The sequence below is a fragment of the Plecotus auritus genome, assembly GCF_963455305.1.
Source record: "Plecotus auritus genome assembly, chromosome: 4".
Taxonomy (NCBI): domain Eukaryota; kingdom Metazoa; phylum Chordata; class Mammalia; order Chiroptera; family Vespertilionidae; genus Plecotus; species Plecotus auritus.
Window position 1 is genome coordinate 24,285,489 of NC_137775.1, and position 19,126 is coordinate 24,304,614.

The 19,126-nt window shown below is 41.1% G+C and overlaps 1 protein-coding gene across 1 annotated transcript in view; it reads right to left on the bottom strand.

Moving 5' to 3' along the window:
* Positions 1-11,401, bottom strand: part of SGK1 (serum/glucocorticoid regulated kinase 1) — a 111,074-nt gene extending 99,673 nt beyond the window's left edge. The window contains exon 1 of the mRNA XM_080666806.1: positions 10,481-11,401. Coding sequence (XP_080522932.1) covers positions 10,481-10,549 — 69 coding nt within the window. The 5' untranslated portion in view covers positions 10,550-11,401. The remainder of the gene's footprint in view (positions 1-10,480) is intronic.
* Positions 11,402-19,126: the final 7,725 nt, after the last annotated feature.

A 19,126-nucleotide genomic window follows, 5' to 3' on the forward strand; every position in this document is an offset into this window, starting at 1 on the left:
TCTAATGATGTGTCTAATTCGTTCACTAAATTTCCCTTTAAATTTAGCTTTGAGTTTCCTGGCAACTGAGACAGATGTGTGGGATTATATCATGCTAAATGTAATTTCCTCCCAAAAAGAAAAGAGGAATTTATTATGTGGATCTTTTCATGAGGGACAGTAAATGATAGAAAACAATGGCTTCAATAGAGGTCTCATTCTCATTTAGAATACAAAGGTTCTTCCTACATGGAGTCTGAGCAGATGCCCCTGTTTAAAACAAAACAGAACAAAGTTTAAAGGACTTTTAATTTTTATGTGGGATTTTAGATCAACTCCCTTTCACTCTCCCTCTTAGATCAGATTTTCATAATTTCCTCTTTTTACTTATTTCAACAAGAATTTATTGATGACCTTCAGAAGCTTGACCCTGGGGTATAAATGTACAGAAAAGCTCCTGTCCTCACAGAGATCATCATTTAAAAGAATATTGATTAATATTAAAGACATTAATTAAAGGCCTATAGCAATATGTGATTATAGATTGACTGGTGCCATAAAAAAGAAAGTACAAGGACCTATAAAGAGTGTATAACAAGGAGATGTGATCCAAGTTCCTAGGGATGAGGTAGCTGGGGAGAATAAAGAAAAATGTAATTTCTCATACCCCCATTCCTATCATAATGCCTGTCACATGTAGGTGTTCAATTCATGTTGGCTGTTCATGCTACAAAAAAAAAAGAAAAAAAAAAGGAAGAGATGGAGTTTCAACACTAATTCTGAGCCTGCTATTTAAAAGTTAATGACTTGAGGAAGGAAGGCACTGTTATAAATTTTCATTGCTCTATCTTTTGGAAAAGAATAAAGTGTATCACACAAGAACTAACTGTCAAGATATCAGATGAAAAAAATTACACATTTTGAAATTCCATCTGAATGAGGTCAGGTCTCAAGGGTTCCTCTTGACTGCCTGATTTAAGGTGTGGGCCCTTTTACGTAAAAGCAGTCTAATAGACAAATAAGATATGGCCACTTCATTAAAACTGATAACTAAGGCCTGAATACAATAAGTGCCGGCTCCCACTTCTTACTATGTAACAGTTAATCTTTGAGGTCAAGTAGTTAAAGGACAAAGCAAAATTTTTTTTGGATATTCTCTATTGATGCTCTTTAGAGAACTTCATTTACAGATTGTTTTTAGTTAGTTGCAAGCTCTTAAGTGCTACATTAGACATCTCATCAATGTAGCTCCTAAAGCTTCATTATATAACATTGAGCAGCATTTCCCCCCCCCATTACTATTCACTTCCACTTGAACCACATTACCATTTTTTTAAAAAAATATATTTTACTGATTTTTTACAGAGAGGAAGAGAGAGGGATAGAGAGTTAGAAACATCGATGAGAGAGAGAGACATCGATCAGCTGCCTCCTGCACACCCCCTACTGGGGATGTGCCCGCAACCCAGGTACATGCCCTTGACCGGAATCGAACCTGGGACCCTTCAGTCCGCAGGCCAACGCTCTATCCACTGAGCCAAACCGGTTAGGGCCACATTACCATTTTTAACATTTCCTTGCCTGTCTTACCTGATATTCTGCAGTGTTACAGATTTTCTGCAATAATGTTTCCCAGAACTTTGAAATTTTTAACAAAGTAAAAAATCCTACCTTAGAGCCCATTCTCTTGGGGATGCTACATTTCAGATAGAAATGAGGCTTCAATGGCAAAGATAAACCTCTGTTAATAGTTAAGTTGTGTCCACCCCCAAATTTATATGCATTTGACCCTTGAATAAGGCAGGGTAAAAAATCCGAGTATAACTTTTGACCCCTTCCCCCCAAACTTTATTTTTTTATATTATTTTTAAAAATATCTTTTTTATTTATTTCATAGAGAAGAAGGGGGTGAAGATAGAAACATCAATGATGAAAGAGAACTATTGATCAGCTGCCTCCTTCATCCTCCCTATTGGAGACCGAGCCCACAACCCAGGCATGTGGCCTGATTGGGTATTGACTTGTGACCTCTCGGTTCATAGGTCAACACACAACCACTGAACCACACCGCCTGAGCAATACTCACAGTTTTCTTTCCTATGATTTTTTTTTCTATATATACACAAAATTAGTACTGGTCCAAAAAGATTCCGGGTTCAAAGGAAATATGGTCTTTTTTCAGGAAAGATTATATTTGTGACTAATAAACATTGAAAAAATATTTTTAGCCAATGAACATCCTCCCCTCCCCCTTGGCATATTTTAATGTTGATCCTATAAAGGCTTGAGTCTTAAAATGTTTCAACAGTTTGGGGAACCTTTTCACCTTGCTATTCCTAGAAACAAAAATCTTTGAATGGCCAAGGTGTTCTATATTGGGCGATTTCACTCTAACAGACTCAGGTGGTAAGATGTTCCTGAAGCCACTGGGTTAGAAAAACACAAGCTCTCTGTTTTCTAAGTAGTATGAGTCTAGGGGTATTTCACTTCAGGATTTTCTCTCTTTTGCCTTAATGTGAGCTTATCCTCCAGAGATGGAGTAGAGGGGGTGTCCAGAGAGAGAGAGAGAGAGAGAGAGACAGAGAAAGACAGAGAGAGACAGAGAAAGACAGAGAGACAGAGAATGGGGAGGGGAGATATTAAAAAGAAGAGAGGAAGAGAAAAAGTAAAGAACCATATGATCAGTCATTCCCCAAGCAAATGGCATTTTGGGTGAATGGCCTGACCTAGGAAGGGAAAAGAAACCAAGGTGACCCCAATGCTATAAAAATAGCTAAGTGGACTCTTCCCAGGAAACTGTCACAGCAGGCTCTGGAAAGCAAACAGAGGAATTTTGGCATCCTGCACCACCAAGGGGAAGATTCTCTTACTGCCCTCGTTACAGCCTTGATTTTTATTTTCTTCTACTGTAAATACTTATGAAATTGGTATAGAATGTTGTGAATAAATAGGTGTGAAAGTAAACAAACTCTAACAGTAATCCTTTCTCCAATTGGAGCAGTTGCACGAGGAAGCCAAAGTGGTCCCTAATGTGACTTGCTGTTTGCTTTTGTCCTCCTCCTGCCTCCTTCTCCTCTTCCTTCTACACATAATCTTCTAAAATTTGCCAGCTGCACTGTGTGGTCAGTCTGCCAAAGAAGCCTGGCCACTTGCTGGGTATGCCTGCTCTTAGACCAAGGGCAAGAGTAGGCAGCTACAAATGCCCTTCTAATTTTGGGGCCAGGAGGGTGCCCTGAGGTTAAGGGCCAGAGCAGTTTGCCTTCCCAATAGGAAGGACTTAGAGAGATCCAAGTGCTTATTCCTTTTGCCCTGTGAACTTAACTTTCTTAATCCCCATAGAAGGAATAATAGTCCTCATCCCCGTGTTGGTGTGGAGCCAGCAATTCCACACTCAGACAAGCTGACAAGCTGACAAGCTAGGAACCGAGTCTTTAGTTAGCAGGCAGGAAACAGCATTCCACTAAGTCTGGAGTTCTGGCCTGATCTGCCAGTGTGAAGAATGCTGATATTTACTATTTAACTTTTTGCGCTTGCTTCTAAAAAAAAGTAACTGGTCTCCATTTAAAGAAAACACCATGCTTTAAAATATGCCTTCACATCTGTCTGTAGCTTGACCTAAATTTCTAATTAAACTTTTCTATTGACCCATTTCTAATTACAATTCTAACACTTATGCTTTTCTAATCAGAAATCTCCAGTTGGGGACATGTATTTCAATGGCTCTCCCCACCTTCCTCCATTTTAGATTTGCTTTGTTTTAGTAAGCATTGACAGAGCATGAAATATGGGTGAGCTCAGGCTATTTCTTACTCCTGTGTTATATATGGAACCAATACTTCAACACCAGTTCTTAAAAAACAACAACATAGGACTTTCAAAGAACTCTGCTACAATTTTTATTCAAAACATTTCCTGGGTACTACAGCAGAATGAGAGCCTAACTCAGACAGCTTTCTTGAGAACTGCATAGGTGACAGAATATCTACCACCCGAGAATAGCTTCTCTCCAGGGTTCCCCAGCAGAGCCACCCCTAGCCAGACAAGGTCACCCTGCTGGGCCCATCCAAACCCTCCGAGGCTTAGTGGTGGAAGTGGAAAAAGCACCTGGAGTTCAAACTCTCTTCACACGCGGTGACTCCTAAGACCATGTTGAAAATGAGGGAAAATAATCATTGGAAAGATGTTTTTAGAACTCTAGCTAGAATACATAACGCAGAGCTCTATAGTATTGAAGTCAATGATTTGTATTAATACAAAGCAAAAAGAGATGAATGAATCAATATTATGTCTGTCTTGTTTGGCCTAAGAGGAAACACATTATAGTGAAGTTGTGGTATGGGCGTTGGATGAGCAAACAAGCTAAGGTCAAGGTCCCCTAACTACCTGCCAGCTATTAAGGGTAGTGACATTTCTCTTTGAACCAGATTTATTTTATTTTCCAAAGTCTTTCTTTATATATAATCCACATCCAAACATAGAGAGAACTAAAATGCACTAGATTCCTAAGCCATTTATTTGTTTCAAGAAGGAAGACAAGACAATGACTTAGGGACAAATTAATACAATAATTCATTCATTCACTTAATTCATACTTTCATTTAACAAATGGGGTTTGACATGTATGGGATACAGTGAGCAAGGGAACAGGGGATCTCTGTCCTTAAGGACTCCAGCAGCAAACAAATGGCCCAGTCACACTGCACTGCAATATCAGAACTGTTGACTCACCTGTAACTCCCACAGGTGTGCTGTGCTGTTGAAGCACATACAGGAGGGACTCAGCTCAGGTTTTAGCTACTTCTGAAGAAAGCACAGTAGAAGCTATTGAAGTGGCCACCATGGTTCCAGAAAGTATGGTCAACTATATCTTGGAGAACTCTAAGACAGACTTCTGATTTGTTGGGAAGCATTGTTACTGCCCTCAGCAGTCCCTTGAGAAATGTATCTCTCCATAGCTGTAGCTACCAGCCACCTCCACCCTCAATCCCCTCTGGATCATCTTCACAGGTGGTTTCCAGTGGCAAAAGCCAACCCTGCTCCTGTGTTAGCATCATAGACGTTCACTCCCATGATGCAAATGGGAAGATTGGTGGTGCCAAAGCTGACCGCCTGAGTTTGAATTCTGGCTCTATGAATTCTGGCTCTCCCTAGCACTATGATCTTGGATCAGTTACTTAACCTCTCTGATCCTCAGTTTCTTTGGCTGTAAGATGGGCATAATGCAGCGATTATGAGGTTTACACTAGTAAAGTGCTCTGAACAGTGACTGACCCTCAGTAAACACTCAGTAAATTCTAGAGCCTCTGAAAAGACATGGAGGATTTCACATAAGTAAAGGACCTTTGTTATCATTCCAATTCAGATGCTTTTAAACAGACATGATAGAACAGAAAGAAAAAATAAAATGCAAAGGCATGCTACTTTTCATGGAACAGTTATGGAAAATAAGCACTTCAGAGAGCTTTATTTCATGTCTCAGCTCTGTCAGAGTGAACGTCATAACCAGGCTGAAAACCTTTGCTTGCTTCCCCATCATGTTTAGAGAAAGGAGGAAGCGGGAGGGAGTCATACCTTTTCACTTCCCCCGACCAGGAGGGATTGTGCAACGTCAACAGGCAGCATCGACAGTGGTTAAGAATATGGACTCTGGAGCTGGGCGCTTTGATTCAAACCCCGACTCTGCCACTAACTAGCTGTGTGAATTAGGGCTAGTTCCTCCACCTGATACATCTGTGAAATCAGGACAACAATAATATCTACTTTGTAGGTTTTGTTTTGTTTGTTTGTGAGAATTTAAATATATAATATACTCAAGCCTCTTAGAACAGTGCCTAGGAATATTAGTGCTATATAAGTGATTGTTATTATAAAATTTATTGTTATTAAAGAATAGTACAAAGAATTGTTCACAAAATCATAAAATACCACCTCAAGACAGAATTGTCTTGCCAAAGTTGTGGTCACTATGCAGTTAGCTCTATGAAAACAAGAACTGTACTTTCTTCCTTCTTTTTGTTAAAAAAAAGAATGCATGAGGTGTTTTTTGCGAGCAGAATGAAGAGCAAAGCACACCAGATCTGGAAGGGAGGTCCAATGAGAGGATTTCTAAGGTTCATTCCAAATCCAAAATTCTATGTGGCTAGATGCCCTTTGACATTTTACAAAAGCTAATGTATTTATGGCTATAGAAGTCTTTTTTTACCTACTGTGTTTACAAAATGGATGATCAAGTTGAAGATATGTCATTTGTTTGTCTTTTCTGAGTCACAATGCAAGACAAATCTTTAAACCCATGAAAATAAATTATTTGTAGCACAACTGATAACTTTTAAAGCTCTTGGATTGTGAGACTAAAATTGTTAAGAAAATTTTCCCAGCCCTAACCGGTTTGGCTCAGTGGATAGAGCGTCGGCCTGCGGACTGAAGGGTCCCAGGTTCGATTCCGGTCAAGGGCATGTACCTGGGTTGCAGGCACATCCCCAGTAGGGGGTGTGCAGGAGGCAGCTGATTGATGTCTCTCATCGATGTTTCTAGCTTTCTATCCCTCTCTTTTCCTCTCTGTAAAAAATCAATAAAATATATTAAAAAAAAGAACATTTTCCCATTCATCTGAAATGATTTTTTAAAGACTCTAGGAATAAAACATAATCCATAGGTATCCAGTGCTAACTTATTAATGCATTAGAGAATGAAAGTAGAACTTATTGCCTTTAGTTTAGCAATTCTCACTATATGAAAATAAGCTGATTTAGTTGAGCTTTTAAGACATGAAGGTGGAAAGCCCAAGGCTTTGGGGGAACAAGTACCAGGACTGCATTTCTTCAGACTGTGTCCCTGTATGCCAGGTTCCCCAGAGCTGCTTGGTCATGGTCATTGTCTCTGTCACTACTAGGGCTGCAAAGGAGTGTCCAGAGGCTTGTCTGCCTTCACAGGTCTGATAAGCCAGGTAGTGGCACAAGAATTTTAACTGGGGGAAAAACAAGATTTAAATGTTAAACAAGGTTTAAATGTTAGCTCTTTCTCAGTTTGTCTTTTTTCACTTAGCATAATATTTTCCAGGTCCATCCATGCTGTCCCAAAGGGTAAGAGGTTTCTCTTTTTTACAGCTGCATAGTATTCCATAGCTTTTTTATCCATTCATCTACTGATGGGCACATGGGCTGTTTCCAAATCTTAGCTACTGTAAATAATGCTGCTATGAACATAGGTGTCCATATATTCTGATTGTTTTTGTTGTTGTTTTTTTTAGAATATATTCCTAGAAGTTCCATTTTTAATTTTTTGAGGAGACTCTATACTATTTTTCATAGTGGCTGCACCAATCTGCATTCCCACCAGCAATGAACTAGTGTTCCCTTTTCTCCACATCCTCACCTCACATGATCTCACTTATTTCTGGAATCTAATGAACAAAATGAATTGACCAATAAAATAAGATCCAAAGCAGGGAGGCATGGAACAGACTGATATACCTCCATGTGGGGTTGGGGGACGAGAAGAGATAAACCAAAGAACTTATATACTTATATGCATAGCCTGTGGACACGGCAATAGTGTAGTGAAGGCCTGGGGCTGGGTAGGGGCTGGGAGGAGGAGGGGACGGGGGAAAATGGAAGATATCTGCAATACTATAACAATTAAAAATACATTAAAAATAAATATAATTTATATATAAAAAATAAATGTTAGCTCTGCTACTTTTTAGCTACATGACCTTGCTCTGGTTGTTTAAAGTTACTAAGCCACACTCTTCACATTTAATAATTTTTTCCTACTTCATAGGGTTACTGTGAAGATTAAATAAGTAATACATGCAAAGCACTTGGCCCATGATGTCTAAAACATAATAAGCACTCAATAAATGAATGGTAGCTTCACTTACTCTCCTAAATGAATGACAGGGGCAGATAATCCATATTCTCCTTTGGTGAGCTTCTGATGTTCCCTCTGGAATGTCTCAGAGGCATAGGAAGCACTATCTAAGCTTTCTGTAATCAAAATTTAGGTTCAAACCTCAGTCTTTTTAGTAAGTCCTAAAAAAGCTATGGTTTTCCCCTCCCCCACCCCCAAGATCCATTCACGGTCTTATGTGGGCACTGAACAAAAGGTTCATTCTGTAAGACTGTCCAGCTAGGTTAAAAATAAAATATGCAGAGATGTGTGTAACTTTAACAATAAAATGTAGGAAAAATGGATCCTTCTTAGCTGAGAACAAAGGCATCCTAGAATGTGAGTATGTAAGTTCACAGACAAGGTCTGGAAAGCAAGGCACCAACATGGTAACAGCAGTTACCTCTGGGGAAGGAAGAAAGATTGGGGGGAAGATTAGTATTGTCTTAACAGCTATTTACATATTATTTGCGTAATTAGAAACCAAAGCAAACAAACAAAATAGCAAAACCAAAAACAAAGTCATGGCTCAAACTGAACCAGTAGACAAAAATTGGGGAATTTATCCCTGGGATTGTCATGACTGGACACAAAGTATATTTTGCTTACTTTGCCATCCTTGAGAAGTGAGAAAAGCAGGGGGAGGGATTCCTGATCCTATCTCTAGCAAACAATAGACACAGGTTCAAGGCAGATGAAGCTGCCTGTCAGATCTTGCTGTAAACTTCTTTCTCATGTACTCAGATAAGACATCAGTACCCTGGCTAGTTCTTTGCAACATTCAAGGTCTACAGAGGCACCAACTGAAGGCTATTGGTAAAATTATGCTTTTAAGGGGGAGGGAGGCAGTGGTAAATTAGTATATCAATTAGAACATTTTAATAGGAAAAAAAGAACTTTTAAAAATCTATTTGACAGCCCTGGCCAGGTAGCTCAGTTGGTAAAAGCATTGTCTTGATTTGCCGAGTTTGTGGGTTCAATACCCAGTCAGGGCACATAGAAGAAGAAAGCAATAAATCAAATTTAAAGAAAATCTACTTGACAAATACTTGGTCAATTAAAGATCCCTACTGAGGAGTTTTAAATTATCCCCCCCCAATACCACCAAATAAATTCATTAATTAAAAGAGTAAAGAGTTTAAGTACTGAAGTATGGGCTATGACAGTTTTTATCAGCAAAACATTTGTTTGCCGTTGGAACTTACTTTTCACAAAGGGCCCTTTCCTTGGAAAGAACTATTTGGGCTACAGGGGAAACTCAGAAACACCGGAGCTCTGAGAAGGTGCACTGCCTTGCTTTGATTCGGCTTGCTTGTCAGCACCAGAGAGGCCGACCTCGCCTGGCACTCAGGCTCCCGTCCATGAGGAGCAGCCAGGACAGGGTGGTGTTTGCTTTGGTTTTAACACATACGTTTTGGCCGTGGACCTGAAGGAAGATTTTGATTCACTGAGCAGAGCTTAGTCAAAGGCATGTGGGAGCCTGTGCTGGCCCTCTGGCCGAGCCTGACCTGCTGTTTCCAGCCCGTGTCCATTTAGTGCAGGGAAGTAGTCCAGCCCAATCCGTAATGCACTGGGTTCTGCTGGTGGGTTAAGGGAAGGACTGTGTCAGAAGCAGCATAGAAAGGACCTGAATGAAGCACCAATGAATGGAGAGAGTCATTTGGATGGAATTGCCCGGGGTATTAAATAGGCCGGGCAGCTGGGAGCTGAAGGAAGCTTCTGTTGCTTAAGAAACTCTCCATAAGAGTGTCATTCATCAGTCCATTAACAGTTATCCATTTCGTACCTCCCACTAGTGTATACATTTGTAGATGTATGCAGAGCGCCAGTGGGACCATGACAATGAACTGAGTTTATTATGAAAAATCTTTTTTTCTCCTTTATAACCAATGTAACATTAATGCTATGAATGGACGAACAAGGAATTTAAGACATAAATGTGTACAGCAGCACAACCTGATATTACCACTTGAATTCAGACCGCCCACTGCTCTCTCTGAGATAGGCAGGGATACTAAACATCATTAAGGCAACTTGAGGTAGAGGTTTTAAAATGCTGGATCCCATCCTTTCTGTAAAAGGTCATTCCAGTCCTCTGTTATTTTTACCGTCGATACACTCAGCGAGTTCCTGGCTGAGTGGATTTGGGAAGCCAGAAGCTGCTGCTGCTTCTGACAATGAAGATACTGCAGCACTTGAGACTGAGTGAATGAAAGGGGTGGAAAAAGTTGAACCCTTCAAAGATAAGAGAGAGAGCTGCTGAATTAGTCCCTGACTAAATTACTAGCCATACCCGTACCCAGGCCAAGTCACTTTGAAGCTGCCTGTAGTCTTGGGGCTTTGATTGAGAAATTCCCATTCCCAATTCGAACCCTTCTTAAGACATCCCAGTCCAACCCCCTCTCCCCAAAGCAACTCTTTCAGGGCATCCCACCTGACTCCCCCAAATTTGCATCAAGGCAGGTGTAAGTCCCTGCTGGACCACTGCCACCAGAAGCGGGGCTTTCCTTCAGGGCCGGGCAACCAAACCTTAGGCTTACCGCAGGCAAGCAACCAAAGGCGTTGGAGAGAAGAGCAGAACACAAAAGAAACAAACAAGACCTGTCCTTACCCGCTTCTTAAAAAACTGGAAGGCTGAGCATTTCTTGACTGGGAATCCATTCATGTCTTTGTTTACCATTTTCCACAGTGGGAAGTTCACAGTTATAGATCCAGGGTGGCACTCGCCTGCTTAGTGCATCTGGTTCCCGAGTTCCCTCCTGGAGACCGCGAATGGAGACGGAGCGGGATGGAGACTCCAGCGGGGCGCAGGTTGTCACTCACACATTCTACAGCAGTGGCGACTGCAGCACCCTCTCCCCGCTCTCAATGGCCACCGGCAGAGGCTTCTCTCTTCCCATCATTGTTACGAAACGCACGCATCATTGCTACGGGACCCTGGAATGCAGCGGATTCCGAGGAGATGCGGTTGCTGCTGCAGAGAGCGGGAGAGAGACCCGGGTCCCTGTCGCCCCCGCCCCCAGCTACCTGGTTGCTCTGCGGGCGGGTGCAGTGAGCCAGTGGCCCTGCTCCAGGTGATGCGCTTCTGGATGCTGCTCGGGAGGAGAGCTGTTTTTAATTGTGCAAGTTCCACTGGGAGCTGTAGTTAAGCAGCTGAGAGAAGGAGTAAGAAAAAGCAGATGCCAGAGGGAGGGAGGGAGGGAGAACCGCGCCAGAAAGGCACAGGGAGAGAGAAAGCGATGCTGGAAGACACAGTGATTCATGAATATCTGAGTAGCGGATGGAGAGAGGACATCAGCTCAGGACGCGCTGAAAAGCACTTGACTCCCCACGGGCGGGAGGGCTACTTTAATAGCTTTTTTTCTTTTTGTTGTAAGGAACCATTGACATCAGAATTTCATATAAAATGCAGATCGTTTTTATTTCGTGCTCATTCAAATTCTTTTGATACCTAGTCCTGGAGAAAAGCCTCTTGATGGAAATTTCATCCCATTTATTCCTGACCTGTCCGTATTTGGAGAAAAATGAAAGCGCAAGCATAGGCATGACAATGGACGCTCTCTCTACGTGGAGCCTCTTCGAGCATCCTCTCCCTACTTGTCATAATAGTAGCCACAGTAAAGGCAACTGTGTCTTTTTCACTAAGGAAGCCTGTTAAAAAAAGAACACGATAGACATATACAAAACTGTCTTATGAAGAAACACAAAGGGCATCACCCCAAAGTGTTATGAGTCCATTTAATAGAGGACTGGTGAATAAGAGAGTAAAGCACTCTTCTTATCACATGAAAATCTGCCCCTAAAATCCTTACATGTGTTATATTTGCACACTAAATTCATTTTTTGAAAAGCTACTTCATTTGTGCCTACCCTATTTTTCCATTTTTCCTTTTTAATGTTGATATTTTATGGGGACATTTAAAAATTAATGTTGATAGCTAAATGGAGAGAGCAAAGAAAACAAACTTGGCATCTGATCTGGCACTGCCCCCAGGACATCAGTGTGTGGCTTTCTGCCAGTCACCTGACCTCACTGCCTCTCAGAAGGGCCTCATCCATAAAATGGAGGCAGCCACTCATTCATTCCTTCATTGACTCATTCATTCATTTAGTCATTCACTTGTTTGCTGTGTCATTCCATTTGTCCATCCAATCCAATCCAAATGTAGCAAAGTGTTCCCAGGATGTACAGCCTTTTCACAGTCACCACAATGGAATACAATCAATAAATAAAAGGAAAGCATAATGCCAACTTGATAAAAACAACAGCCAGCTCATTAAAAACAAGCTACCGAACATTGTTAAAATATTTATACAACAGTCTCTGGTAAGAAGAGAAACCTACAGGTTAACTGGGAAAGAGATGTATTGATTTCATTAAATTGAAATATAAATATCTATAGTTGGACCAGGTATTTTTTGTTGTTGTTGTTTTTTTTTTGTTTTTTTTTTTAAAAACAGCAGTGAATTCTTATTTGCTAAATGCTTTGAGGTTTCTAAAAGAAAAGTACAATACAACCAAATGATGGCATTATGACTAAAGGAAAAGAAACTATTCATTTTGGGGAAATATGTTACATTGTCCAAGATGCAAGGGTCTGTTAATCTGCAACATTGATAGGTTTTGTGGTTTTTCTAAAGAATTCACTTAAAATTTTTTTGTATGTAAATTATAGTTCAATAAACCTGATTAAAAAAAAAATCAGGGCCATTCAAATTCCAGTTCCACATGTTGCCTTTAAGATTTATGGTGTTTGAGTGATTGGTAGGAGTGGCTCTTTAAGCATCTGGTAGGAAGCCGGTGCTAGGGCCTTGTCCTGATTCCACATGGACCTAGCAAGCATACTGGTTTAAGTACTGCATGTTCATTCGGGGTGAAGAAAGGATGGTTAATAGAAACTATGAGGGAGGAGGTTACAATTAAATTATATTCCTCCTCCTCACTATATGCCACCCCTTGGAAATGCTGCCACTGTCACCTATTCTATGCTAAGTCCTATGGAAGATCCTGTGAATGTAAACATCAGAAGTTTTTGTCACTAAGAAAGTCACAGCCTAGAGAAGAAACATACTGGGATAAGAATAACGTGTGTGTGTGTGATATATGTAAGCATTAACCCTATCTTGGCTCAGGAGGGTGGCAAGGTGGCTTAGAGTGGATGGGGAGGCCCATGGAGGTAGAGGTCAGAGGTTGGCAGACGAAGCAGCAGCATAGGGCAAGGGCTCTGACCAAATCAGGTAGCCTCTTATTTTGGACTATATTTTGGTCATTGCAATCACAGAGAAATGTGTTAAGTACAGTGTGTTGGCTACTCAGGGAAAACAGGCATCTCTCATCTCACTCTTACCTCCATTTTCATAAATAAAGCTGCCTGCACCTAGGCCCGGAGTGACTACTATTCACTCAGTGCCTCCATTACCAGGTTTGTTAACACTTACAAAGAAACACAGACTACTGCTGATGGCAAAAAAGAAAGTTATCCCTGGACTCTGACAACATCCTATTTGCAAATTGAACTTGTTTTAATTTAATTAATTTATTGACTTACTTTTTTTTCTCATTAAACACCCTTATTCATTTTTGTAGCCCCAGCATGCAGTGGAGTGCCGGGTCCATGCTAGGTGCCCAATGAATGCTTTTCAAATCAATTAAATAAAAAACTATGTAGAGCTACATAGACCTGGCACCAGACCATTTGTAGAAATCATTAAATACCTTTTATATTTTTAAACAATCAAGTAAACTTCCATCATAACCAGTGTGCTGAGCTCTAGTAAGAGCAACTGACCCTCAATCCTTACCATTTCTTCTTTAGGTTTCAATGACATTGCTACCCTGGGAGGATACATTGTTTTTATGGAAGACTCTAATGTTAAAAATAATCCCTTGATTCTTTATTTATTTTTTTTGTAGTATATTCACTTTTCCTCCCAATGATATTATTTAAAGTTTAACACAAAGAGAAAAATGAAGTAGCTAGGTAGGACTGAGAGAGTGCTAAATTGATTTGGAAGATCTGGTCGTGAAACTCCCTTTTCTAATTATGTGACCTTGAACAAGTTCCTTCAGTTTACTGATCCTCAGTTTTTTAATCTGTAAAATAATAATAAAATGCATCCCATCTACCTCATAAGGCAATTGTCAGTACCAGGTTATACATGAAAGAGCCTTGTGAAGCAATGAATAACTTTACATTTTGGTTATATGAAAACAAGAGACATATACAATACTTTTATAGAAAATTTATCTTTCCTTAGACTAAAGTGTTTTTACATTTAGTTGTTGAGTGGAATATAAGCTTTTTTTTCTTGCAACCTGGAAAACATACGAGATAATAAATAATAAAATATCTGTCTAGTGGCAAATGTCCCTAAGGAAAAAGGGACACAAATAGATCACATCATAAGAAATGTTTTATGTTACTCTTTAGCATGAATAACTGTGACTTGATCATATGCTTAAAAAACCAGCCACAGTGGGAGTGATGGATGTAGTTAGGTATTAGGGAAGCTCATTGGGGATCCTGGGTTTCTTTTTATACATCTGAAAGATTTTTTTTAATCCTTTGGTTTAACCAAATTAGATTTAATTCATGTATATATCAAGAAAAGTTACAGGGGAAGAAACAAAGATGGTGGCATAGGTAAACACCTAAACTGCTGCCTTGCACAACAATTTCAAAACTACAACTAAAAGACAAAACGGACACCATCCAGAACCACAGGAAGGCTGGCTGAGTGGAATTTCTACAACTAGAAGGAAAGAAAAAAGCACACTGAGACTCAGAGGACCTGCAGGAGGCAGAGGTACTGAGACGTGTGTGCAGAGAGGGCTGGCAACTGAGTACGTGGCTGGCTTTTTCAATCTGCAGGAAGACACAAGCTCCTGACTACTCTGAACTCCAGTTCCGGGCAAGACTCTGGGGACCCAGACTCATTTGGGGAGAAACTGGACTGTCTAGCAGCGGGCAAAATTCGAGGGCGGCTTTCTCTAAGAGGTGCTTGCAGCGATTACCATGGGACACTGAGACACAGGAGCCTATTAGGGCAGGGCTGTTGGGAAATCAATGCTCTCTGCTCTGCCCTGAGACTCCGCCCCATCCAAGCCGAGCACAGAGGCTTTTGCAAGTCTTGTCTCATAAGGGTGTCTCCAGCACAGAAGTTCTCCCAGCTTAGGCACAGCCAATTGGCCTGGAGGTCAGTTCCTCCCAGTGATACCAATAGCAATCAAATCTTAACTACAACAAGACTGTGCACACAGCACACAAAGGGGTGCACCAAGAGTGTCCACCTCAGGTAACTGGGGAGGCTGAGCAACTGGGCCCTATAGGACACCTAGCACACAAAGCCACTCTATCAACTCAGGGAAGCAGCCAAAATGCGGAGACTAAGAAACAGATCACAAATGAAAGAAATGGAGGAAAGCAAACGACTGGATATAGAGTTCAAAACCATGGTTATAAGGTTTTTCAAGAATTTCCTAGAAAAGGCCGATAAATTTAGCGAGACCCTTGAGGATATGAAAAAGGACCAACTAGAAATTAAGCATACACTGACTGAAATAAAAAATATTATACAGAGATCTAACAGCATACTAGAGGATCGCAAGAATCAAGTCAAAGATTTGAAATACAAAGAAGCAAAACCACTCAGCCGGAAAAGCAAAAAGCAAAAAGAATCCAAAAATATGAAGATAGTGTAAGGAGCCTCTGGGACAACTTCAAGCATACCAACATCCGAATTATGGGGGCGCCAGAAGAAGAAGAGAGAGAGCAAGATACTGAAAATCTATTTGAAGAAATAATGACAGAAAACTTCCCCCACCTCGTGAAAGAAATAGACTTACAAGTTCAGGAAGCGCAGAGGACCCCAAACAAAAGGAATCTAAATAGGACAACACCAAGACACATCATAATTAAAATGCCAAGAGCAAAAGACAGAGAGAATATTAAAAGCAGCAAGAGAAAAACAGTTAGTTACCTACAAGGGAGCACCCATATGATTGTCAGTGGATTTCTCAACAGAAACTATGCAGGCCAGAAGGGAGTGGCAAGAAATATTCAAAGTGATGCATAGCAAGAACCTACAACCAAGATTACTCTACCCAGCAAAGCTACCATTCAGAATTGAAGGGCAGATAAAGAGCTTCGCAGATAAGAAAAGGCTAAAGGAGTTCATCACCACCAAACCAGTATTACATGAAATGCTGAAAGGTATTCTTTAAGAAGAGGAAGAAGAAAAATGTAAAGATAAAAATTATGAACAACAAATACATATCTATCAACAAGTGAATCTAAAAATCAAGTGAATAAAAAAAATCTGATGAACAGAATAAACTGGTGAATATAATAGAATCAGGGACATAGAAAGGGAGTGGACTGACAATTCTTGGGGGGAAAGGAGTGTGGGGGGTGTGGGAAGAGACTGGACAAACACCTATGGTTGAGGACAGTGGGGGGGGGGTAAGGTTAGAAAGTGGGGTGGGAACCAGGTGGAGGGGAGCTATGCGGGGAAAAAGAGGAAAAATTGTAATATTCTGAACAATAAAGATTTATTAAAATAAAAAAAAGTTACAAAAGAAAAACCAAACCTAAAATATCAATTCATCATATTTTTTCTTTCAAAAAAAGAATTATCCTATCTAATAAAAGAGTAATATGCAAATTAACCATCACTCCATTACACCCACAAGCCATTCCCACAAGCCACGCCCACCAGCCAATCAAGAGTGAATATGCAAATTAACCCAACCAAGATGGCTGCAGCCATGGAGAGAGCAGGAGGGCAGCTTGGGTTTCCCCGGCGATGGAGGAAGCCAAGCTTTTCGCACACCCTGGCCAGCCCATGCCTCCACTCCAGGCTACAAAGTTTCAATTATAGAAGATAAATAAATCCCAACAAAAATGGCAGCAACCACAGAGCTGGGGAGAGCAGGAGGCTAGGGTTGCCCCCGGCGATGGAGGAAGCCAAGCTTCTGCAGCCCTGGCCTGCCTTGGCCTCTGCTTAAGGCTACAAAGTTTCAATTGTAGAAGACAAATAAATCCCAACAGAAATGGCTGCTGCCACGGAGTGAGCAGAAGGCTTGGCTCCGCTCCAGGCTACAAAGTTTCAATTGTAGAAGATAAATAAATCCCAGATACCAGGGCCTCTGCTTGGGTCGCCGGGGGGTGTGGCCAGCCTGCAAACCACCACAGGCCCCTCGCCCAGGCTGCCCCAGGCCCCAAGGGAACCCCCACCCTGATCCGGGAAACCCTTTAGGGCAAACCAGTTGGCCCCCACCCATGCACCAGGCCTCTATCCTATCTAATAAAAGAGTAATATGCAGATTGACCATCACTCCAACACACAAGATTGCTTTCCCCATGTGGTCAAAGATCCTGACCCCATGTGGACACAAGATGGCCACCACAGATGGCCAGTAGGGGAGGGCAGTTGGGAAGGACCAGGCCAGCAGGGGAGGGCAGTTGACAGGAAACAGGCCTGCAAGGGAGAGCAGTTGGGGGCGATCAAGCCTGCTGGGGAGGGTAGTTAGGGGTGTCCAGGCCAGCAGAGGAGAAAAGTTGGGGGCGACCGGGCCTGCAGGGAAGGGCAGTTGGGAGGAACCCAGACCTGCAGGGGAGAGTAGTTGGGGGGGACCAGGCCTGTAGGGGATCAGTTAGGCATCAATCAGGCTGGCAGGGGAGTGGTTAGGGGCAATCAGGAAGGCAGGCAGGTGAGCAGTTGGGAGCCAGCAGTCCTGGATTGTGAGAGGGATGTCCGACTGACCGTTTAGTGGGATCAGGCCTAAACGGGCAGTCAGACATCCCTTGTGGGGTCCCAGATTGGAGAGGGTGCAGGCTGGGCTAAGGGACACCCCCCTCCCCCATGCACAAATTTCGTGCACCGGGCCTCTAGTGTACAAATAAAAAGAATCAATACCAGAATGGATTCATGACATTTTTCAGAAAAGATGCAAGTAGCAATGGTATGTCTTCCCTTTTGTAGATGAGACTAAGTAAGTGCTACACATTGGTAATTTGTTTCCATTCTCACTATGTTAAAAAATAACCCTTCATTTTATAAATATACAGCTTCCTTATAAAGTACTGACTTTTAACAACTATCTCCTAATTGGCAAAAGGCAAAAAAAAATATATATATTTCCAGTGTTAACTGACTTGACACTGTTTATTGAATGTCAAGTATATGCTAGTCATCACACTAACAAGAAAGATAACAAACCAATAAAAAGGCCTGCATTTAGCTTGGCAAATCCAATTTGATAGTAGCATTTAATTCATATTTAAGGCATTCAACTTTATTCTAGGTTATGATTTTAGCCAGATTACCAAATAAACTGGAATTTTATTTATTTCTATTACCTAAAACATCCTATATAATAAAAAGCTAATATTCAAATTGTCCCCTCGACCAAGAGTTCAACCAGGGGTGGGCCAGCTGGCCCCCACAGGTGCATGAATTCACGCACCGGGCCTCTAGTTTTATATAGAATTACAAAATTTAGTTCCTCAGTTTAAGAGAAGCTGTAACAGCTGATTAAAAATTCATCCTGCCTACCTGTATCTCTGCTATTTGCTTTTTACCTGGGTCTATTCACCCACACTGAAACCCACATACACACCTTTCTCTGTCTTTTGTCTCATTGGTTCTATATTATAAAATGTTACAGAACATATTTATGACATGGTCTCTTTTGACACAAAGACATAAAGAAATCCTATTTCTTGTGGCAATGTGACAACATGTAGCCCAAGGGGACAAATCAATTTGTTAGTAATTGCTCATTTGAATATTAGTGATAATTCATTCAATATAAACAGTGAATATTACAGCTTTCCCAGATTTCACACTTATGCATTCATTTCCATTCTCTTGTTTAAATAACACAAAGGCTTTAGAACCTGAAAAGATAGTTTACTTTGAAGAAAATATATTCTTTTGAGCTCTTTTTTGACCCAACTGTCCTTATTATAGTGATATTTTATCTCTTCAGTCTGGGTATTTCCAATGTTGTAGCAATATTTTGACATTATATAAATCTCCTTGATGAAGACCTGGCAAACATAAAGATACACAATTCCATACACAATCACACATGTATGCGGTCACTGGGAATGAAGAGAGCAGGTCAGCAGAGCATTGTACAACCTATAAACCATGACCTCCAGGTTTATAGGTTGATGCTCAACCATTGAGCCATGCAGGCTGGGATACAAAGGCCATTATTATTTACTAGAGGCCTGGTGCATGAATTTGT